Genomic DNA, 24,820 nt, shown 5'->3' with positions numbered 1-24,820 from the left:
CCAGAGTGCTCTCTCCACCGCCCCCCCCCCCCAGAGAGCATACACTGAGGAAGGGTCCTGTGAGCACTCAGTGAGAAGGTGGCCATCTTCAACCCAAGAGAAGACGCTCACTAGACACCAACCCTGTTGGCACCTTAATCTTGGACTTCTAGTCTCCAGAACTGTGGAAAATAAATTTCTGTTGTTTAAGCCACATGGTTTGTGATATTTAGTTATGGCTGCCTGAGTTAAGACAGTGGCAAGTTTCCTCCTTCTCTGGGCCGCATTTTCCTCCAAAACGAAGGTAGTGGTTCAGCATTTTACTCCTCGAATGTGGCCCATGACCAGCAGCATGGGCATCACCTGGGAGCTTGTGAGAAATGCAGAATCCAGGCTCCACCTGGAGCCACGAAATCCGAAACTGCATTTTAACAAGTTCTCCAGGCCGTCCACTTATACACTGACATTTGAGAATCGCTGCCATGGGTCATCTCTATGGTATCGTCCAGGGTTGACACTTAATGCTATTTTATCCTACTCATCCTGTCTCCGCATCTGCCTCCACCGTGTTCAGAATCATTACCACCGTTGGCTCCAGGGGCCTGGAACCAACCAGACCTCCCTCTCCTCTCTCCTGACCTCTCTTGGGGAAATAGGAAGTGTTTTCTCTGGGTGTGTCCACTCCTGCTGGGCTGCGGTTTCTCAGTCACTCACCAGGGGCACCGCAAAGAGCAGAGAGCATACCTGGTGAAGGCGCCTCTTCTCCTGGAGTGGGGGTTGTATCTGCAAACAAAGAAGAATCAAACTCAAATATCAATGAAAAGACAATGGAATGTTTTGGTTTGAACGACAGTGTGGTAGAAGATGGAATTGCAAATGGGTAGAACCAACACTATCACAATACAGTTCTCTTGCATTTGGGTGTGCGGGATGGATCAAAGCATCACCTGTAACATAACACAGACCACCAAGCGAGTGGACGTGTGGAGCCCCTGCCCTTGCCTCCCATGGACACATCTGATTAAGACCAGGGCAACAAGCAGAGGGTGTTTCCTAGCGGAGGGACCACTCCTGTGACTATGGATGCATGAAGAGAACATGAAGCTTCATTTCTGTGAAAAGGATGCTGGGACTTCTGTTCCCATCAGCGCTTCTGCGACAGACAAAATATTCAGTATCTATGTTCATTTGCTCAACAGAAAGAGGGAGAGTTGATCATATTTAACTTAAGAAATGTGACAGGCAGAGAATATTACCAGAGGGCGTGTCTGCTTCTGCTGAAGTTGAAGATACATCTGTTTAGGGACAGAGAAAATAGGATACTTAAAAACGGGAGAAAGGACACTTCAGTGTGTCTTTTCATTCAGTCTACTTTGTGGTCAACATGGTCATCACGTGGGCTCATTTCCTAAATAGAACATGGCAAGTGAGAAACTGGTCTCATTGATTTAAACCACACAACAAGAGAGCATTTACCAGAGGGAGAGGTCACTTCTGCTGAGGTTGAAGAGGTATCTGTAGAAAAAGAGAAGAAAAGACCTAAACACCAACAGAGAGGAGAGGACTCCTGGGGGTCTGTTCTTACTGAGGCTGTGCTGGGGATAAACTTTCCATAGAACAGCCTAGCCTGATGAATGGAACTCCAAGAGGAGGCACTTAATGGGGCAGGAGACAGTGTCTTACCTGGTGTGGAGGTCACAGCGGTTGCTACTGAAGCTGCAGGTGAAGAAAAATAACAAGGCAGCAATAAGACACCCATATCAGGCATACATGTTTGTAAGATACAGGAGACGTAAAGGTGGCCATCCTAGATCAGTATGACTGTCCTGTCTTGTCTTCTTGCTTTCCAGACAGGGGCTATGGCAGGACATCCCTAGATCCTCCATTGCCTCTAGGCCACCCCTCCACTCCTTGGGTCTCCATTCCTCTTGCCCACCCTTTACTTCTCCCCTCAGAGAAGGTGGACATTACCTACTCAGAGGGCAACAACCATTGGTCCAAGTTTCTCCCAATATGGGCTAGTCTCACAAAGATTCTGTAATTGGAAGGATTCCTTTGCCTGGTCCTCTCTCCTCTCCTCAAATGGTTGGAAGACAGTGACAGAGGAAAGGGCGAGCTCTATAGACCAGAGCTTTCTCTAGGTGGGCTGTCCCAAGACCCAGACTGCGGGTAAGGAGGGGGTGGCAGGTCCATTTGCCTCTTGTACTAAGAGTTGCCCTCCAACCAAACCTTCTCAGTAATAAAGGCCATATTTTGGTATTGACTCTGGTGTTTTATTTAATTCTTTAGCACTTAGAGTAGGGGAGAGCACCCTCTTTATTGTCCTCCTCATAAATAAACCTCTAACACTCTATTTGTAAAACTGTTCACCCCAAAGTCACATCAGGAACTCCTCAGATAATTGCAACCAGCATCACTCAAGATTATCGTACAAGACTAAAGTTACTTGTTACCGTGGTTGACTCTGTATCCCTCAATACCTTGGCACAGAGCCTGGCACGTGACCATCCTCACCGAATGCTGGATGAATGTCTGAGGAGGATCAATCAAAGCCATGGCTTGACTCCCCACCATCTTGCCAACACCCACACTGTGGTTGGTCTCCAGGAGAAACTCCCACCATGGGCAGTTGACGATAGACCACCAGTCAGTCCAGTGAGTGACTTATTTTTGAGTTTGGGAATTGGCTGAACTATTTTCCCTTGGCCCATGCATTTAGCTGGGCTGCCCAGAATTCATTCACCATCAGGGGTACAGAGGTGGCCCACGTGAGTCAGGTCAGTATAAACATATTTAACAACTCTAAAGAATACAATAACTTGATTGGGACATAAACAATTGCATAATGAGCTCCCTGGAAAATCAAATAAGATAATTTATAGCAAGTAAGATGGATAGAGCCCACAATAACATAAAAATTACCTGTTGAGGTGGTTACAGTAATACTAAAAGATTCTGGAAATGAGAAAAGGCAATTGGTCAAAACCTGCTAAATGGCAAAAATACTTGTTTTATAGTTAACTCGTTTTCTTCTCTCCGTCCCTGGAGCATAGAAATCAAAGACTTCATTTATTTAATCAACAGATTTTGATTCATCAATCTCCTCTATGGCAGACACTGTGTTAGATGCTGGAGTCAAACAATAAAGACAGCGAGACAGGGCTCCTGTTCTGTCAAAGTGCAGCTGTGACCAGCGCTATGAAGGAGAGATATGTGATGCTCTGAGAACCTATGACAGGTGGTCTCACCTGGCCAGTGAGTTCCCCTCTCTGTCTTCCTGAGAGGCACCACCACCACCTCATGCCTGGCACAGGGTCTGGCCCAGACTGGGCACTCCACTCAAAGACTGTGACAACCTGACACTCCTTCCCTCCGCACCCCACCCCCCCAAAGCTGTCTTGGTTTTGGCCCTGGTGACATGGCACAGGCAGTCTTGTTGACCCATCTGCCTACATTTGCAGAGGGCAGAGGGCATTACCAGGTGAAGAAGTCACTTCTGCTGAAGTAGAAATTATGCCTAAATAGGAAACACAAACAGGAAAACCAGTCAATCGATGAAAAAGTTTTTATGCATTTTTTAGTTCTACACAATCTGCCTTTCCTAAGATCTCTTCTACCTGGTTTTGTTGTTGGAAAAATTCAAGTGTGAGGACTAGTCATTTCCCAACCTCCTGAATAAAAGTTAAGGCACCCAAAGCAAAACATGAACTGTTATAAATAAAAACTTTCCTGAAATGGAGCACGTTTCCCTGCCCTGTCCTTTTATTTTTATTTTTTTTTAAGATTTTATTTATTTATTTGACAGAGAGAGACACAGTGAGAGAGGGAACAAAAGCAGGGGGAGCGGGAGAGGGAGAAGCAGTCTTCCTGCAGAGTAGGGAGCCCGATGCGGGGCTGCCCTGTCCTTTTAAACAGAAGACATAGTCCACCCTGCATGATTCAGGCTCATGGGGAAGAAACCACTGTGACTCAGGGCTGTCATACAGGGGTACCTCAAAGGATGTTGAGGTTAGTGGGCACTTTGGGTCCATATTGGAATATTTAGAAAGTCTGGTGACATTTACCGCGTTTCTGAACACTTCTCTGGCTATCAGATGATCTGTTAGCATTTCCTGCAGTTGCCACTGTGGCTGTCATATGAGCAGCTCTTCTCCTTCCCCAGTTTGTTGTCTTTCATAATATACAGTCAGTGGGGAGACCAGATAGCCAGTTGTTACTCGTGTGTAAGAAGTAAAAACAACAGGCTCTGTGAATACTTTCATGTGAGCTTGAATGTTGGGACCTAAACTTGGCTGTGTAAAGGCCCTCGGTGTCTATTTCTGGATTCGAGTCTATTTTCCAAAGGATTGATTCAGCCAAGCGACCTCCGGACAAATAGTATAAGTGTACTATCTAGGTAGAATTTCAACACAGCAATAACCCCTAAAGACAGGAAGAGGACAAATCAGCAGAAAAGTTGTTACCAGTTCCAAGGACCAAATCTGTGGCTGCAGTGGAGTCAGGAACTGTCAAAACAAGCACAATTCAAGGAAATTTTAATTAAATACCTTCCTTGTCCATCAAGTTCATTGGTAAATAATATTTTTTTAAAAAAAATCACCCTGTTTACAAATTCTGCCCCAACGGTGTTCATATTTGATTATGCTCTGTTCCTCTTTGATTTTCCTGTTTTCTGTATCATTGAGCTAAGGGAAATAAATAATGAGGAAAGTGGTATTTAGGTTTGGGACCCAAGAGACCTGGGTTCTAGTCTCTGCTCTTTGTGTAACCAAGTATATGACTTTGGACAAGTCCCTTTGCATCTCTCAGCTTCCTCTGCTGTATCTGAAGGGCTAGTCCATGGACTAGCAGCATCTGCATCACCTTGTTAGAAATGCAAACCCTCAGGACCCACCCCAGAACTACCGAATCAGAGTCTGCATTTCAAAAGATCTCCAGGTGGGGCACCTGGGTAGCTCAGTCTGTTAAACCTTTGACTCTTGGTTTCCGCTCAGGTCATGATCTCAGCGTCGTGAGATCCAGCTGTGAGTCGGGCTCTGCACTCAATGGGGAGTCTGCTTGAGATTCTCTCTCCCTCTCCCTCTGCTCCTCCCACTCATGCTCTCTGCTCTCTCTCTCTTCCTCTAAAATAAATAAATACCCAGTAGTGCAATTGCTGGGTCATAGGGTAGCTCTATTTTTAAATTTTTGAGGAACCTCCACACTGTTTTCCAAAGTGGCTGTACCAACTTGCATTCCCACCAACAGTGTAAGAGGGTTCCCCTTTCTCCACAACCTTTCCAACATTTGTTGTTTCTCTCCCTGTCCATTTTTGCCATTCTAACTGGTGTAAGGTGGTATCTCAATGTGGTTTTGATTTGAATTTCCCTGATGGCTAATGATGATGAACATTTTTTCATGTGTCTGTTAGCCATTTGTATGTCTTCTTCAGAGAAGTGTCTTTTCAGCCAAGATGTCCATCAACAGATGAATGGATAAAGAAGATGTGGTATATATATACAATGGAATATTATGCAGCCATCAAAAGGAATGAGATCTTGCCATTTGCAATGACGTGGATGGAACTGGAGGGTGTTAGGCTGAGCGAAATAAGTCAATCAGAGAAAGACACGTATCATATGACCTCACTGATATGAGGAATTCTTAATCTCAGGAAACAAACTGAGGGTTGCTGGAGTGGGGGTTGGGGTGGGAGGGATGGGATGGCTGGGTGATAGACACTGGGGAGGGTATGTGCTATGGTGAGCGCTGTGAATTGTGCAAGACTGTTGAATCACAGATCTGTACCTCTGAAACAAATAATACATTATATGTTAAGAAAAAAAAAAAAAGAAGAAGATAGCAGGAGGGGAAGAATGAAGGGGGGGAAATCGGAGGGTGAGACGAACCATGAGAGATGATGGACTCTGAAAAACAAACTGAGGGTTCTAGAGGGGAGGGGGGTGGGAGGATGGGTTAGCCTGGTGATGGGTATTAAAGAGGGCACGTTCTGCATGGAGCACTGGGTGTTATGCACAAACAATGACTCATGGAACACTACATCAAAAACTAATGATGTAATGTATGGTGATTAACATAACAATAAAAAATTTAAAAAAATTTAAAAAATAAAAAAAAAATTAAAAAAACAGAGAAGTGTCTTTTCATCTCTTCTGCCCACTTTTTGACTTGATTATTTGTTTTTTGGGTGTTGAGTTTGAGAAGTTCTTTATAGATCTTGGATACCAGCCCTTTATCTGTAGTGTCATTTGCAAATATCTTCTCCCATTCTGTGGGTTGCCTCTTTGTTTTGTTGACTGTTTCCTTTGCTGTGCAGAAGTTTTTTATCTTGATGAACACAGATGTAGTGAAAAGAAGGGCCATATGCACCCCAATGTTCATAGCAGCAATGTCCGCAATAGCCAAACTGTGGAAAGAGCCGAGATGCCCTTCAACAGATGAATGGATAAAGAAGATGTGGTCCATACATACAATGGAATATTACTCAGCCATCAGAAAGGATGAATACCCAACTTTTACATCAACATGGATGGGACTGGAGGAGATTATGCTAAGTGAAATAAGTCAAGCAGAGAAAGTCAATTATCATATGGTTTCACTTATTTGTGGAACATAAGGAATAGCATGGAGGACATTAGGAGAAGGAAGGGAAAAATGGGGGGAGGGGAATTGGAGGGAGAGATGAACCATGAGAGACTATGGACCTGAGAAACAAACAGGGTTTTAGAGGGGAGAGGGGAGGGGGGATTGGTTAGCCCGGTGATGGGTATTAAGGAGGGCACGTACTGCATGGAGCACTGGGTGTTATACGAAAACAATGGATCGTGGATCACCACATCAAAAACCAATGATGTATTGTATGGTGAATAACATAACATAATAAAATTAAAAAAAAATAAGTAAATCTTTAAAAAAAAAAAAGATCTCCAGGTGATTTATTTGAACATTGACGTTTGGGAGGCACCAAGCATCCAAATGGAGATGCCTCTAGCCCTAGAAATAATTGGCACAGGCCAGGAAGAAACCAGACAGCAATGCCCATGTAAAGGGTCCCTTTTCTGTTCAACCCCAGACAATTGGTGCCTTGACAAAATTCATGCTAGCCTTCCTATCCTCTGGGTTCTCCAAAAGAGCTTGAAATCTGGACTTTTATATGAAATGGCTCATTTGTAAAATGTGGTATTAAAAGAAAATTAAACATTGCACAGGCAAAACTCTATTGTCTGAATCAAAACCTCTCCCTGTGTTGAAACTGGCCCAATGGGCTGCCTGTTTGTGATTTCAGGTCTGAACAGTCTCTAAGGTTTCTTCCAAATCTTGAAAAAAATGTTATGCGGTGATGGTGCCATATTGAACTTGACCTTGCCCGAGAGAGCTAGCAGCTGATTCTCACAAATCCAACCACGAAGAGACAAATTGATTTCATTGTGTGATTTTCTTAGAGGTCAGTTTCTCCCAAGCCTGGCAGAGGGCTCTGAGATTTTGGAAAAATGGACCAAGAATTACTTTCATGAGTGTTTACTGTCGGAGAAAACTTGACTTGAATTGATTTGTTTTGAGATGGTATTTCTCCAACTTACTTAGCCATATATTGATCAACTCAAGCCCTAGGATGGTCCCCAAAGTCCCCAAGAGGGAAGTTTACAAAAAGACACATGTGTTGCTTAAATCAGAGCCAAGTCGGACTCAGCAGACATTAGCTCACACATCCCTTAGTGGTGTGACCACCAAGCTCCTGTCACCGTGTGCTTGCACTGGTGTGTGCCACCTAATCTCCAGGACAAGCTTCCTTATCCTGTTCTACAGATGAAGAAAGGAGGCTCTGGGAGGTAAGGGAACTTGCCCACTGTCACCCAATTGGTTAAGGCTAGAGCCAGAACATAAGCCAAGATTCTTGGGCTCTAAATTCTGTGATGCTGCATTTCTACGATAAAGGTTTCAGTGGTCAAAGAAATTTGAGAAACACTGGGTCAAGCCAAGTGTTAAAAAAGATCCTTTACCACAGGTCTTGTCCGAGACTTTAATGGACTAACAGACTGTGAATCTTCAAGACAAAGATATGGTATTTCCCCAACTTATTTAGTCATGTAAATTATATCTAAAAATTTGCATTTGACTGGGTTGATGTACTGTGTTGTGAAACACACATGGGAGATGTGGTACTCTATTATTTTCTGAAAATGCAGATTACAGGGATAACTTTGCCCATGATGCCCAAAGTCCTGTGCTGTTAAAAAAATGAACTCATTGAATTCCCAAATGTGTGAATCTGAAGGAGGCTCATGTCACTGTAACTTGATCTCAGAGACCTGCAGGTACACCAAGGGCCAAGGGTGCACACTGGGCAAATGATGTCCTCCATACAGAAGGGATGTAAGCCCTATCTGTCCAAGTTACTAGGCATCCAATGAATATGTGAGCGCCTTATATTAGTTTGATATGAGCTTGATATTTAGTTTCTGGGGATGTATAAACTTTAACCCTAACCATATGCAAGACCATCCAGCCATCTATGATTTATATAAAGCAAGAACAAAAATAAAATTACCAGGGGAAGTGGTCATTTCTGTGGCTGATGCTGAAATTGTAAAACAAAAACAAAACCAAAATAAGAGAAAATCCAAACAAAAATCCCACCCATAAACAGAAAATTTAGAAGATACCTTTTTACTTAAAACATTTATGCTCCAGATGTACTAAAATTAGACACAAAAATGACTTCTGAAATGTGAAATTACAAATAAGAAAGGCCTCTTGAATGAGACTGAATTGGAGCTAGGGCTTTGTGAAGGTGGAGGTGAGAATCATCATTGGTTGTGAGGACAGTATCATCTCCCCACATGAGTCAGAAAGGTTGTTTCTCTGATGCCGTGCAGAGCAAATATTTCCTAGGGTTGAAAAGTATAGAAATCTTTCTAATTCTGACCTTAGGTTTCCAACACTGATTGCTCATTTTCACCAACCTAACATCTAGTTTATACCATAGCACCAAGGTCTGACTACGAAAGGAGAGTGACTCCTCAACATAATCAAGCATACTATGACTCCTGATTCAATGTTACCTTTGTGAATGACCTATTGTGGTTGAAATGCACAAATGATCCTGACCCCTCGCCCTGGTAAGGAAGCCCGATGAGGGCAGGATTGTCATCTGCTGTGCTCACTTCTACGTCTCCATGTAGAGTTGTGCCTGGCACAGGGAAAGAGCTCAAGAACTGTTATATAAATGGATGTATTCACTGAATCCTATCATTCTTGTCTTTGCTCTATAAAATTAAGATAAGCCGGGCAGTGGGTATTTTCATTTCATCTGACTTGGTTTTGTAATCCTACTTGTTTGGCAGCCCGAGATAACGTGTATGTGGGCTGAATTAAATAAAGGAGAAAGGGAAACCATCTCAAACCACTGAGGCCCCAAGGAAATAGTACTGATGGTTTCACAAAGGGTCTAGGTGAGAGGGACTGGGTTTTGTTCATGGAACTCTCCAAAGCAGCACCACAAAGGCAGTTTTAAGCTCAAAACATAATTTTAAGCCAAAGACTAGGACGAGCAATTACGCCAGTGGGTGGATAACAGGGAATCTGGTAAATCCTTGACGAGGGCAGAGACTGAGGGCTCTAAAGTGAACTCCTGAGTGTAGGTTCAAGCATTGGGTAGGTCAGCAAATTAAGAGGGGCTAAGAAGGACCCGGAGGCTTCTTGGAGCCAATGTTGAGAACGGACTGTGAGCAGGTGTTTGGAGGACCCCGAGGGGACATGAGCTTCCTCACATTCATTTCCAGGTCCCCCTCGCCTACCCCCAGAGCCATGGCTCTGGCAACATCAGGAGAAAGTCAAAAGAGTGAGTCCTTGAGCCAATGACCCCGGCATCCTCACGGTGGTCACAGTTGTGGATAGGCAAGCCCGGGTGCCTAGCATGGCCTCATTGCCCCGGCACTGCACATCGTCCAGGAGGATGCTCCCCACACCCTCCCCAAAGCGGCCATTCCCCAGGGCTCCAATGCCCTCCCCGCAGTCCAGCTGCCGGCACATGACGTGGGCCACACTGGTGGCCCAGAGGTCATCCCACACGGTCCCCCACCTGCCATTGTGGTATACCTTCACGCCAACTTGATGACGGACAAGTCTGGGGAAGACTCGGGGTTGCTACCGGAACAGAATTAGCTCTTGTGGCAAGTAATTCCTAATAGGACTTTTCTGCAGTTTTTACCATAGCCAACCCTGAAGTCCAGTACTCTACCATCTCTCCCTTCCTCTTTCCAAGCCCCATAGGGAAAAGTTAAATTAGTGCTTACAAATGTAGCAACTGGTTTTTCCAGGCTAGCTCTGATTTCAGATACTTCATTCCTTCATTCCTTATCTTTGCATTTGAAATAGGATAATTGCAAAGGTAAAGATAGATACTGATTTTAGAACTGGATCATTAAATTGCTAAGCAACAGCATGGAAATGGGTCAAATTCAACCTTTCATTATTTTCTTTAGGCCAAACTCATACACTGGCCCAGATTCACAGTTGGATAAATTTTAGAAGCAGAGACTAGACCAGGAGCCAGCCCTGCTTGCAACCTCTCCCTCTGTGTCCGGCCCAAATAACCCGCAGGCACTGACATTCCTGGCTGTAGCCTCAGGGAATCCACTAGAAAGAGTCAATAGCTAGCAAGCCCTGAAAGAAGCAGTAAAAGGCTTACCGACTGTAGGATCTGTTTCTGTTGGTTCTGGGACAGCTCCCGTAGCTGAAAGAGATAACCCAAGGCCCTCACGTTAGCGCAGGTGCACATTTGCAACACACTGGCGGGCACAGCAGCTGAGTGGAGTGTGAACCCACATCTGTGCCAGTGTGCTGGTTCAGGATGGCCTGGCAGAGGCAACTGTATTTCTAAGACCAACTTTCCCCCAGCTGGTGAGACCCCGGCTTATGAACACTAATCGGAAACATCTATCTGAGCTTTTCCAGGGAGGAGCCATCGATAGTCACTCAGACCTGAAGCTACAAAATAGGTCAGATGAGCATCTGATGCCGTTTTGATTCAGAGTCTCATTGAGAGATACCATGACTTGTTTGTAGCACCAAAGGCTCACTCTATGGATTAAAAAAACTACCCAACGGGGCGCCTGGGTGGCTCAGTTGGTTGGGCGTTTGCCTTCGGCTCAGGTCATGATCCCAGGGTCCTGGGATCGAGTCTCGCATTGGGACCCCTGCTCAGCGGGGAGTCTGCTTCTCCCTCTTCCCCTCCCCCCTGCTTGTGTGCACTCTCTCTCTCTCACTCTCACTCTCTCTCTCAAATAAAAAAACAAACAAAAAACAAACAAAAAAACTACCCAACAACAGGGTGGGATAGAGCTCTCCTCACCTCGTCTGCATCTTTACCCATCTGGGGACCTTGTCTCCTGGAACCCTCTGAGGAGGGGGTGGCTCTGGGCCGTGGGGTGGGGGGTCACAGATGTTTATTGCATACACCAATTACTAGCAAAAGGTAACCAAGCAGGGTTTTTAAATGTTCATTCAGCTTTTTTGAATGGTTGCATAAAACTGTCCCTAATGGGAAGAAAATCCCCACTTGGGCAATCAGCGAATCAGGAGAGCATTCATATGTAGCTGTCTCTGAGAAATACCTTCATGAGAAATTTGTGGGATTGACACACATCGGAAAATCATCCCTGGAAATTAGAAACTGTCCAGAGCAGGGGCGCAACTTCCTGTTCTCCGGGCACGTTTTTGCCCTTCGTTTCTCTGCTCTTCTTAGGAGCAGGGGAAGAAGCTGTGATACCGGGCACACCTGAGGCCGGCGTGACCAGTGTCCTGGGTTAGCTGAATCTGAGCGGGTTCCCGGGACAGGGGGCTTCCAGCGCTACAACTGGGAAAATTCCAGGCAAACGGGACCAGCTGTTTTCAGGACCTGGAAGCCCAAGCCTTTCAGGGTTGGCCTGCCTGGCAGGTCCGGCTCTGCTGCCTGGGGAGGGAACCCGGGCTCGGGGAGAGTTCAGGTGCCTGATCACACGGCCCCGGCATCCTCGTGGTGTCCGCAGTTATGGACCGACAGGCCGAGGTGGTGGCACTGCCCCAGGCTGCTCTCGTTGCCCGTGCAGCGCACGTCATCCAGGAAGGTGGGGCCCGAGCCGCCACCAAACAGACTGCCCCTCGGGGCCGCCAGGGCCGGTCCGCAGCTCAGCTGCCGGCACACCACCTCCGCGGCGGGCAGGCCCCAGAGGTGGTCACACACCGCCCCCCAGGTGCCGTCGTAGAGGATCTCCACGCGGCCCTCGCACCTGCTCCTCCCGGCCGCCAGCCGCACCACGGGCAGATCTGCGGGAGCCAAGGGCAGAGAGGCTTGAGAAGGTTCCTGCGACTCTCCGGCATTTCCAGCTGGAGAAGTCTACCCCGGCCTGCAGCCCGCTGTCCGCGGTCCGGGCAGCCTGTGTCCACCGGCAAGTGATAGCTGCAGAGGAGACCATAGGACTGCTTCTGGTTTCTGAAATTTAGTGCAAACTCTACAGCGTTTTACCCTCACTGGGGCCGTTTCTTTATGGGAATCCGGGCCTCATGGTGACTTGGCAGAAGACACAACTTGAAAACAACTTTCTGCTTTCTTCCTCTCTGGGGTGTCATTTTGTCTTTCTCCAAAAATTCAAAGCCATTCAGCAGAATGCTTGAAGTTCAGACTTTACATTTCTTACGCAGGTCTCTCGAAGAATGTTATGGAGTTCTCAGAACAAAATTAATTTCACCTTACTTGAATTTAAAAAGGATGAAGTATTTATTGGAGGATGAGGGAGAAGGTTGGGGCTGGGAAAGAGAGCAGAGGAAGAGGGGGTGTCGCTCCTATAAGAAGGTAAGGTGCCGACTGAGTGAAATTTGCCCTTGAACCAAAAGCAGATGAGGTTGGTTCTCAGATTCTGAGCCCCAGGGATTGGGCTGGTTCATGGGGTCCCCTTAGAGAAGGGCCTCCAAGAGCACTGTGTGGGCCAGGGCCTTCCTACGGGCCTTTCAGTGATGCCACTGAGGATGGGTGGGTGGCTGGCTCTCCCTGAAAAGGTCCCCGTGCGGGGACAACCCACCATCTCACCAGCTTGCCTCTGATGAGCACAGCTTTTATTCCCTACAGCACCAGGGCCATGAAAATTACGTTGGCTACATTTCTGTCGGCCACAAACGCCAGCCTAGGGAAAGAAGTTATAAAATGTAAGAATGGAAAAGATACCTATTGGATGGAAAACAGGTGGCTGTTCCCCAGGAGCTGAAGAAACTGTACATGTGAAAAAGAAAACAGTCATCATAAGGACATTCCAAATCAACAATGCAATTGCATAATCTTCTCAATACCATCTGCCTCACATGCATGAGTTTGCCTTTAAACAACTCCGTCTAGGGGCGCCTGGGTGGCTCAGTTGGTTAAGCGTCTGCCTTCGGCTCAGGTCATGATCCTGGAGTCCCGGGATCGAGCCCCACATCGGGCTCCCTGCTCAGCAAGGAGTCTGCTTCTCCCTCTGACCCTCCTCTCTCTCATGCTCTCTGTCTCTCATTCTCTCTCTCTCAAATAAATAAAATCTTAAAAAAAAAAAAAAAAGTAAACAACCCCATCTAATCTCTAATCGAATAGTTAGCATTTAAAATGTGATGGTAGCTCACACATGCGTACATACTATTCTGGTGAAGAGTAAGACAATAAAAGACATAAAGTGGCTGTTGGGTTTGTGAAGGTTTGGCCCCATCGGCCCAGAGAGCTTCTCAGAACCACCGAGTTCAGCCGCAGCATCCAGGGGCCCAGGTGGGGTTGCAGGTAGAGTCTGGAAATGTCTGCCACCAGGCCTGCCTGCCCCCAGAGCCTCCCGTCTTCTCTGGCCTGCCACCACCTCTGTGGCATGAGCCACCACTCCGGGTCAGGAGCCGGGGTCTCAGTCCTGCTGACTCGCAGATCTCCTATATGGGGAGGATGACTTCAAACCTCCTAACACCCCGAACGGCTTTTCCCCTGGGGGCAGAGTAGAGCCCCATGGGAATGGGAGACAGCTCCGGGCCTCCACCTTCTGGGAAAGGTCTGGAGCTAAGAGCATTGTCAGGGAGAGTGGAGGGTGCTGAGGGAGACCCGGTGTGGGGGCCCCAGCACTAGATGGCTCATCACCAATCAGCAGATAAAATGGAGGTGAACTCACGGATCCCTGGATGCCCAGCAGCTGCAGAATCTGCTGAGATAAAGGAAAATACGAGGGTGGTTTAATAATAGAAACAGAGTGGGGCACCTGCGGGTGCAGCCTGATAAGCATCTAACTTTGGTTTCAGCTCAGGTCCTGATCTCAGGGTCGTAAGGTCGAGCCCCGCATCAGGCTCCGTGCTGATGGTGGAGTCTGCTTGAGATTCTTTCTCCCTCTGCGCCCTCCCAAATTAATTAATTAAGTAATTAAGTAATTAAATCTTTAAAAAAAATAATAGAAATGAGGGTGGTTGAGTGGTTCAAAGATCATTGTCTCAATTTAAACTCGACTCAGCAAGCCCGTATAAACAGTTGTTCTTACACCTCTAGGACTGTCCCACCTGGATTTTTACAGCCCGGCCCAAACCTCTGAGACAGTGATTCTGAAAGAATTTGCCTTAGGAACTAAAATACCACCACCAACAAAATAGTTAACGTGTTGTTCATTTACACTGTGTCATATGCTTGACTAAGGGTTCATGTGGGATGTCTTGTTTCATCCTCCTGACAACTTTGTAAGTATTTTTACTTACTTACTTACTTACTTACAGTAAGTAATTACTGATTATTTTCTGGACCTTTAGAGTCACTCAAGTTGAATGGGGTCCTCCCATATCTTAAGCAGCAGGCAACTTTTCCAGAGTGAAAACGGAAATCTGTCCTGGACATGGGGAAGCTTTAAAGTGCAGAGACGCTGCTTACAGGGTTTGTTGGATTTTTCCTGAGAAGCTAACATGCACACACCACTTCGGGTGTGTGTGTGTGTGTGTGTGTAAAATATTCTCTGTGTGCCCTTGCACACATTGGTCAACTGACAACAGCGTAGCTTCCATCAGTGTTGTTCCCGGGCTCAGGTACCACCACATGTGTGGATGCTCCTGGGAGCATACTGGGTGGTCATTCCAGGCCGCCCCTCATGTTCAAAGGGCAGGGTTGCAGAAGGGAACAGAAACCGGGTATGCTCAGAACACAGCCAAGGACAGCTCATGGTGGGAGTGTGCAGGGGGGAGATTTGGGGTGAGCGGGCCACCCTCAGCCCTCCAGACCAGTCCCCAGAAGCTGTTCGTGCATCTCATAGCTTCTTGCTGCTCACCTTCCAACCACAGATTTTCCAGGCGAGCCCAGGCATCCTGAGCCCTGCCCCCAACAGCAGCCCCTGTGTGCCCACCTGAGGCTGCGGAGGCGTGTTTGAAGCGGGGACACCTCCTCCCACAGCAGTCATGCTGCAGCGTTTCTGAGCTAAAACTCGAGTCAGGGAAGGCAGCTGAGGGGAGAGGAACGGCTTACCTGCTGATGTGGGTACCTCTGTCGGCTTCGGGAAAGATGCTAAGGACAGAGTGAAACACAAAAGAACAGGATACGACATCTTAAGTGTCAAACATATTTAACTCTCAGTTAACTGTCGGTGGGCCCTCCGCCTTGTGGGTTATGTACAGTTTCTGATTCTAGATCGATTCCCTTCCCCGGTCCTTGCTTGGTGGGGGCGCACCTCTCATCACCCAGCTAGTTGGTGCGTGCCCCGGGAGGACGCAACTGATGCACATTCCAGAAAATCAGAGCATGGTGGTTGATAGATTTTTTTAAGCAGATAGATTTTAAAGAAAGTATTCTTTGGGCATCCCTGCTGTTCGGTATAACCTACTTTGGTGCTTCCTTTGAGGGTTTGGGGTCATTCCTTTTTTTCTAACTCCCCTGCATATTGTATTTACTCTTAAAGATTCTGCCACAAACAGGCTGCTGACCTAATTTAAAATGTGACAATTATTGAGCCGGTCACAGAATCAGGGAAAGACCAAGTTACATGTTCAGCTTCTTCATTCTTTGTAATTGTGTCAGGTAGAAAGTAGTACATACAGAGATGGATCCTTGCAGTGCTTGGAAGGAGCTGGCTACCTCTAAATAGTGTGCCCCACACGGCGGGCACTGCTCCACCCCCTCCACACAGAGAGAGCAGTGAGTCCCAGCATGGCTTTAGGAGGTGAATGCTATTCTCCTCCTCCTCATCCTTATCTACAGGAGGAGGCACGAGGCGGTTCAGAGATTTATTCAAGATCCCACAGTTCCTAACTGATGAAGCCAGGATGACAGATCCAGGGCATTTGGCCCCCAAACCGCTGCCCTACTGCCCAGAGTGACTTTGCCAAGATAAGTTACAGTTACTCAAAAGAGAATAATCGAAATTACCTGAAGTTGGGTAACTCATAGCAGCTGATGGTGTTGAGTAAGGCAGAGAGGCTAGGAGAGACATAAATCCAAAGGTGAACCTATGTCATGTCCCTTCATTCTTCTCAAGCCCGAGAGGTTGATCTGCTTATTTGAAACAGAAAGGTCCATGTCTTGTTCTGGGGAGAAATTGCACCCAATCTGGGCATGTGAGAATGGCCCTGAGTTGCCGTGATTACAACCGCTAGGTGTCCTGGGTCACTGGGTTCATTTTTGTCCAGCTGCGGGACATTGGCACTGTCTCCCCCCGGCCCCAAACTGGCCACGGTGATGGTTGCCTTATGTAGAGTGCTTATCTTTCCAGTTGGTTTGGTTTTGTAATTCTTCCTGGGTGTGTGGATCTTGCCTCCCAGAGCAAGTGTCAGTTTGCAAAGTGCAGAACTATGTTTGTGTCAAGGACACACCCCGGCAGCGTCAGCGCCTGGAGGGAGTCCAAGGGCCAGGGTGAAGGTGAACTCGGTCCCCATCGCCTCCCACCCACCTCGCGTGGCTCTGTCCGGGGTTCTGGTTCCACACCTCCCTGCTCCTTCGGCCCCCAGCCACGTCCTCAGATGTCCTACTCAGTGGGTGGCTTCCACTCCTGCTTTGCTTCAACACTGACTCTGCCCCTTGACTTCTCTCTTACCCTCTCAGAAGCTCCTAGTACCCCCACCCCTGCTTGCTCTTCCAACCTCTGGTCATTGTTTGGCCAGGTCTAGCTGATAAACAACTTTGCCTCTTCCCAGCCAAACCCAGAAGGATGCAGAGAGAAATGGGGGCTTTTGAATTCATTTGCAGAAACTCAACTGGGATAAAACTGAGGAATAACAGCCCTGGGCTGGGGCCTGGGTTCCCAGCTCTGTGATTTTAAGAGCCATCTCTGTGTCACCTGGGCAACAAGGGGGATGAACCAAAGAGATGTTTCCCAGAGGCATGGCTCATCGCTGGTAGGACGCGAGATAATTTGAGATGGTGCATCTTCTATTTTAAGAGTTACGTATTTATAAAGCATTACAATTTAAAATTTTAAATTGAGTTCCATTCTGATTAAGGATATTTTCAGATATGCATGGGCATGAGTTGTTCAGATTAGACAGTTCATTGTTTAATTTTTTAACGTTTTAACACTGCTTTATTGCCACTGTGTCTGGTGGTATGTGTTGTCTATTTTTGGTCAGTGATCCTGGCTGTCCATGTATGGTGGGGATATAGAACTTCCTTGTAAAATGATTTCATGAAAATGAAAGAAGAAGAGTCCACGTAAAAGAAAGTATTGGGGAAAGTAGAGTGTGGGTGGTAGGTGGGAGGAAACCCTGCAGGAGCATCCGAGTGTCTGAAGCTGGGGAAACGGTGACATTAGGGTCCCCCCTGCTCTGAGTACAGTTGGGAACGCCATTTCGCCCACCCGCTTGGGTCGGAATGAGACCCACCTGAGCAGATGACGCTAGCATCTTCGTGGTGGCCGCAGTTGTGGGAGAACCAGCCACCGTGTAGGCATTGCCACAGCGTGGCCTCTGTCCCCACACACTCCACGTCGTCCAGGGCAATGGGGCCCAGGCCTCGGCGGAAACGTGCCCTGCCGGGGGCCGACACCGCCCTGCCACACGACAGCTGCCCGCACACCACCTGGGCGTCACGCAGGTCCCAGCTGTCATCACACACTGTCCCCCAGGTGCCGTTGTAGTGCAGCTCCACGCGGCCCTCGCACCGGTGGCCGCCGCCGGCCAGCCTGAGGGCCACATCTGGGGAAGGCAGACACGCCCGGGTCACGCTCTAGGTGCTGCCCCTTTGCCCCTGCCTTCAAGGAAGGGCCTGGCCTCTCCTGGGAGTTGACCAGCTTTCGAGGGCTCTCCTCCGACGTGCGGAGAGAGCCACTGAGGGAGGGCTAGAGTGGGCCGTAAAGGGTACTTTGGGTTCCATCTCTTACATCTGTGTGATTTTCTGAGGGGTCTTTTTAAAAGCTTTTCCCCAGACAGGATTGTCTACTTGGCAGAGGCAAAAGGAGGCCCCGGAAAGCCCAGTGTGGGGTGGGCAGCACCAGGCATGCTGACTGGTTGTGGCCGCTCTTGGTGGGCAACATCTTGAAGCAGGTGCAGAGACTAGACGCGTGTGTTGAATGAAACAGGCTCAGAGGCAGCACCAGGCGAGACCCTTCCTTGGCGCCGAGTGATGAGCTTTAATATCGGAAGATGTGCGTGTTGCTCCGTGGCCCACAAGTGGGTGTTCCACCATTTCCCCCAATCAGATCTCGGGGGTAAACGAGGGGGGGGGGACCCCTGCCCATCCCTGGTGCCCGGTCAGAGTCGGCCACCCACCCTCACTTTCATCACCAGGCAGGGCCAGGACCAAAACAACCAAAGGACCTACCGGTATTGTTCTCGTCTTGCACAACAGACTCATAGGATGCATAAAAGCCCATGTTGGTGAGGATAGCATCACTGTGGAAGACCACCATCAAGCGATTTGAGGAGGAGGTGAATCTTGGGATTGTACCAGAACAGAACCTTCCCAGAGAAAAAGATTCACTCTGCGGGCCGTCGAAGACTTCAATGAAGTCGTACGGACAGCCGTAGAAGTTTTCCAACCTGTGAAGTAACGATATCACTCAGACTCCGTCCGCTGGGACTTTTCCTTCACCAAGCACTGCACAGATGGGTTCAGGAAGGGAGGGTTCTGGAAGAGCCACCTGAAACCCACATCTTTTCACACAGATTGGAGGGAAATATGACCCTGCTGACAGGCAGTATGTAATTTCCTGTTTATAAAAACCTTCCAGGGGCGCCTGGGTGGCTCAGATGGTTAAGTGTCTGCCTTCGGCCCAGGTCATGATCCCAGGGTCCTGGGATCGAGCCCCACATCGGGCTTCTGGCTCAGCAGGGAGCCTGCTTCTCCCTCTCCCTCTGCCTCTCTCCCTGCTCATGCTCTCTCTCTCTATCTGTCTCAAATGAATAAATAAAAAAAAATAATAAAAATAAAAAATGAAAAAAAAATAAAAACCTTCCAATTTGTAAAGTTTCCATGTAATTGCATTTCCTGGACATGCATTATAAGCACAGAGAACAGAATTTAAGTGGTATGGACAGGTATTTGGTGAAAAGTAAAATTTTCTCCCACCCCTGACTAGTCCCTCTGGCTTCATTCTACTTCTTGGAAGCAGCTACTATAAGCAGTTTCCTTTTGTTTCCTTCCAGGCATCTGGCACAGCTGTCAGCTGCTGCCCTGTTGTCCAAGGCTTTCCTGTAGACCATTCCACGGCCATACCCCTGGGTGTGTGATGGATCCCCTACTGATGGGCAATTAGACTGTTTCCAATCTAGTGCTCCTACAAGAAGGCTGCCATGATTATCCTCAGCACATGAGACTTTGTCAGTAGACTCATCTTCTGGAACTAGAATTGCTGCATTAAAAGACTTGTGCCTTTAAAATTTTGATCAGTGTTACCCAATGGGCCTCCAAGGCCTTCCTCACTTTGGAGAGTTAACTATGGAAGGTGGCTTTTATTTATTTGTTTGTTTGTTTGTTTATTGGTGGGGGTAAGGGCGGTGGGCAGGATAACTGTGTTTATAAAACTGAGCAAAGTGGGAGATAGTTACTCACTTCACCACTTCAAATGTGAGCTTGACACGAGCCCTGGCGTCCACGTGTATGTCCCAGGTGCACACCACATTTACAGGGTATTTTTTAGGATACCAAGGGCTGGAGAAGGAGCCCGAATTATTTGTGAGCAAACCGCCACAGGGGAAGTTTTCATCTGCAAGAAAGGGCGAAGAAACCCCATCAGAAGGAGGTGCTGACCCGTGCTGGTGTTTTCTGAGGGGTCGGAGGGCATGGGGAGCAGGAATGAGGGGAGTTCGCTCCAGGGCTGCTTTGCCTGATAACAAAAAAGTTGGCTTTGGGGACCCCTCTGAGTTTTTGACGCTGTTCTCTGTCAGATAAGAGCATTACACCTGTCCTGTCGAGCTTACAGGGCTTCGTGAGGAGAAATGACCGTGCCATACGGTTGACAGGGCTTTCTGGACCCAGATGCATAGACAGGGCTGAGCACGTGTTTTCATGGACAGACACAAGGACAAGGCAAGCCTAAGCGTCCTTTCTCAGGACACATCACCGGCCGGTTGTGCTGGCAGATCCCTCGTATTACATACAGATCCCAGCTGAAGTCAGCACCAACGTCCCGTAAAGCATCCGTTTTATGGCTGAAATATTGGATTTGGTGTGGAATTTAAGTTAAAGTCTCCTCTGTGCTGCAGCTTCCTATGTATAAGTGGAAGAGAGCATCATCTAGCTGCTGGAAGCGCTAACACTGCAGATAAGGCGAATCTAAAACCACGCGAAGGGTTTAAGTAAAGCTGACGCACCTGTAGACTCCACTGTCACCAGTGGAGTCTGTGCAAATACGCAGGGGAAAAATGATACTGTGAGCAAGGACTTTTATCCACATACTCTTCTAAAACACTCAAAAATATTGACACTCAAAGCTGTGACTTCTCTGGACAGAGATGACTGGCCCTTTAAGAGTTGGGACGCCCGCCCACTAAGTGTGCGGCTAGGAGTGCTTTGATAGAGCTTGCTGAGGGCTGACCTGCGGTTCCCATTTCCTTGCTTTCCACGGCATCCGTGGCATGACCCTCTGTGCAAGCAGCTAGCCCTCTATCACGGCAGGTGCCAACTCATGGCATCCCTGGGGCCCACACACGACATCGCTGGTGAACCTGAATGCTACCCGCCCCCCCCGCCCTCTCCCCACTCTCCGCAGACCCCCGGCCCCACCAATATGTCAGCACTAGTGGGCTGTGTCGCAAGGTTTATGCTGTCAACTGCGCCCCGGTTACAGGATTAACGAGTAGCCAGGACCCCAGATAATCACTCGGAGGCCTGGCAGCCGCTGAGATGCACTGAAGAGCAACAGTACCTGTTGGTCCTACTTTCGGACTGCCATCGACACCTACTCAAAGACCAAAAGAAAGAATGAGTAAGACAGTCATGTGATTCACAAAAGAAAATCAGGTCTTTTTTTTTTTTTTAAGGAGCAAACATATTTTTTGTGGGCAGTTGGGAGCGTAGTGGCAAAACCTATCAGTGCTGGTTAAAGATTGGCAGCCTACGTCAGGGCCCACTGGGTGCGGGGGCACAATCTGCTTTTCAGCCTCATGATATTTCATCGAATTGCTGGAAATAGTAAAATTGAAAGCAAATAAAAAATATGGTATTTATTTACTTTTGCTCAGTTATGGGCCTGGAGGAGCTTCAGTAACTGAGCCAAGCTCAGTCCTTTCATACAGTACCTTGGAGGTGATACTGAGCAGAGTATGGGCCAGTGTGTGATCTTGGATATGCTTTTGTTGCGTTATCAATAAGATGAGAATGTAACAGTTTCTTTTATTAGAGACTGTGAAGGTCAAATGAGAGTGTGAATGCACTGGTTTCAGCATGGAGCCCGGCACATGCTAAGCCCTCTTGGGACACGAGCTACTCCTCCTCCTTGGGGGAGAGCAGACCGTCACCAACACCGCAGCATGTCTATCCAGGAATGGGGTGTCTGATCATACAAACCCTCCATCTAATTATCACAACTTTTAAGCGGGTGGGGGGGGGGGACCTTGAACATTTTACAGACACACTCATTTAAGAAAAGGAAAACCAACTCTTAAACAAACGGACTTAAAAAATGGCTTGAAGCCCTGGATTCCTTTCTGAGTAATTACCTGCTGGCATTGACCTCTCCCTTCCCAGAGGCTGCTGATAGGCAAGACTCTGTACGAGGGGTGCCGCGCCCTGTGGGGGCTCACCTGAGCAGATGGCGCCGGCATCCTCGTGGTGCCCGCAGTTGTGGGAGAACCACCCATGGTGCACGCATTGCCACACCTTGGCTTCGTTCCCTGTGCACTGAACATCATCCAGCATGATGCGGCCAGGGCCTCCAGCAAAGTAGCTCTGAGCTGGGGCTGACAAGGCCTCGCCACAGCCGAGCTGCCGGCACACCACCCTGGCGTCTGTCATGTCCCAGCTGTCATCACACAGAGTGCCCCAGGTGCCGTTGTAGAAGACCTCCACCCGGCCCTCACACCTGTGACTGCCGTTCACCAGTCTCAGCGATGCACCTGCAGGACAGGAAGACAGAGGCTTCTGAGCCGTGGCGCTGTCTCCAAAACTCTAGAACCTTCTGCAGTTACAGAATGCCCAGCACCTGGGCACATTTTTTCCACGTTAGGCTATCGGACTCTAGGTAGGGTGGCCTTATGTCCTGATTTGCTTAGGATAATACTGATTTACAACTGTTGTAGATCAAGTAATGCCTCTTGATTATTTTAGAGTCCCTTTTAAACCCTCAAAAGTATCCTGATTAGAGAATAAATTGCGTGGTCACCCAAGCATAATCCACTGAGAGCTCTAGAATGTTCCCCATGTCCTGCTGCAGAATATAAGAGGTCTGTTCTGGATAGTTTTTGTATGGAATTCAGCTGGAGTCAGGTGGGATGGTAGTTGTAGTTTGAGGTAGGTTTGTTGCAGAAGGATTTGCCCTACTGCACCTTCCCTTCCTTTGGAAAAGGGAGACCCTCATTCAGGTCCTCCATCTACACACACAGTCAATGCAAGGTATGTGATTCAGCCATCTATTTCTTTAGCCAGGATGTTTTGATGGTAGAAAATGACAGCAAGTGGCAGAGCAGGGTGAGGGGTCAGCTGGGGGCTGTTACTGTCAGAGTGGACATCACTCAGGATGTCTAAATTAATGATGGTGGACCCTGCGGGTCAGATTTAGAAAGCACCTCCTCTCATAAAGGGAAAGGACACAAATTAGATCTAACTTCCCTCCAAGGTACATATCAGGATACTCACCATTCTCCCTTTCCTCTTGCTGAATGGCATTGTACAGAGCATAAAACCCTGTGTTGGTGATCATGGCATCACTTCTGAACACCACAGTCATGATGTTTGAAGAGGAGAGGAACGTGAGCTCTGTCCCAGCACAAAATCTGCCCATGGAGAGTGAGGCAACTTGCCGTCCATCGAACACTTCAATAAAGTCATAAGGGCACCCATAGATGTCCTCTAACCTGAGGAGGTAAAGGCACAGTAAATCTCCCCAAGGAAATCTGCAGAAATGCCTTAAATAAAATCATCATTTGCATCAAATCCAGCCAGAAACTGCAATCATCGCTGTTGCCTCCTTCCAGTCACACGTCCTGCTCGTGGCCTTGACCCCTTACATGTTGCCTGAACTTGCCCTTCTGTGCTTCCCTCCGGGCACTGGCCCCGGTGAGTCAGCCTTTCTCTGTGTCTCACTGGCTCTAATTCAGCGGCCCCTTTCTGGTCTCTTGGCTTTTGGTCTTTCCCACCATCTTCCTCTCCACCCTGAGTGTATCTGGAATGTCCCCTGACTCTTCATTCAAACTCTGCTACTCCCTGGGGTGGGGGCAGGCATCCATTAGGGTCTCATTGAGTAAAACACTCAATGGGATCTGGAGCAGGGAGAAATGGTGCCTTCTGTCAAAACTCCCAGGGCTTGCTGAGTAGGACTCTTCCCTCCCATGCCCCAAACTGCCTGGTTCCAACCTGGATGATCAGAGAAGCTGTCCCTGACCATCCTACCAAACGCTGTCCTCACCCCCTCTGTTCTCTATCCTATTACCATATATGTATAAATATTTTTCTTCATAGCACATATCAACTTATCACTAATGAAAAATATCCATTGAGTTACTGGTTTATTCAAGTACTATTTGCCTCTCCATCTAGAATGTAAACTCCATGAGGACAGAGATCTCTCTGTCTTGTTTGGCACCAGAAGTCCATTCCTAGACCAGGGCCTGCACAGAAAGTGGGCTCAATACATATACTTTAAAGGATATCAACATTATTGGGGCTGTGGGAATGCAAGCTGATGCAGCCACTCTGGAAAACAGTATGGAGGTTCCTCAAAAAGTTGAAAATAGAGCTACCCTACTTCCCAGCAATTGCACTACTGGGTATTTACCCCAAAGATACAAATGTAGTGATCCGAAGGGACACATGCACCCCAATGTTTATAGCAGCAATGTTCACAATAGCCAAACTATGGAAAGGGCCTAGATGTCCATCAACAGATGAAATGGATAAAGAAGAGGTGGTATATATATACAATGGACTATTATGCAGCCATCAAAAAATGAAATCTTGTCATTTGCAATGACATGGATGGAACTAGAGGGTATTATGCTAAGCGAAATAAGTCAATCAAAGAAAGATAAGTATCATATGATCTCACTGATATGAGGATTTTTGAGAAACAAGATAGAGGATCATAGGTGAAGGGAGGGAAAAATGAAACAAGACGAAACCAGAGAGGGAGACAAACCATAAGAGACTCTTAATCTCAGGAAACAAACTGAGGGTTGCTGGAGTGGAGGGGGGTGGGAGGGATGAGGGGGGCTGGGTGATGGACATTGGGGAGGGTAGGTACTATGA

General features: G+C 47.7%; 1 protein-coding gene across 1 annotated transcript in view; it reads right to left on the bottom strand.

Moving 5' to 3' along the window:
- Window positions 1-11,974: 11,974 nt before the first annotated feature.
- Window positions 11,975-24,820, bottom strand: part of LOC116643930 (deleted in malignant brain tumors 1 protein-like) — a 50,989-nt gene continuing 38,143 nt past the window's right edge. The window contains exons 23-30 of the mRNA XM_032423011.1: window positions 23,213-23,430; window positions 22,162-22,473; window positions 21,285-21,317; window positions 19,970-20,123; window positions 18,740-18,957; window positions 17,803-18,114; window positions 16,355-16,405; window positions 11,975-12,285 (exon numbers count right to left, since the gene is read on the bottom strand). Of these exons, the coding sequence (XP_032278902.1) occupies window positions 11,975-12,285; window positions 16,355-16,405; window positions 17,803-18,114; window positions 18,740-18,957; window positions 19,970-20,123; window positions 21,285-21,317; window positions 22,162-22,473; window positions 23,213-23,430 (1,609 nt within the window). The remainder of the gene's footprint in view (window positions 12,286-16,354; window positions 16,406-17,802; window positions 18,115-18,739; window positions 18,958-19,969; window positions 20,124-21,284; window positions 21,318-22,161; window positions 22,474-23,212; window positions 23,431-24,820) is intronic.

This window comes from Phoca vitulina, unplaced genomic scaffold, assembly GCF_004348235.1.
Source record: "Phoca vitulina isolate PV1807 unplaced genomic scaffold, GSC_HSeal_1.0 scaffold28, whole genome shotgun sequence".
NCBI classification, from domain to species: Eukaryota; Metazoa; Chordata; class Mammalia; order Carnivora; family Phocidae; genus Phoca; species Phoca vitulina.
Note: the sequence above shows the minus strand (reverse complement) of the source record. Positions and strands in the feature narration are given on the sequence as shown.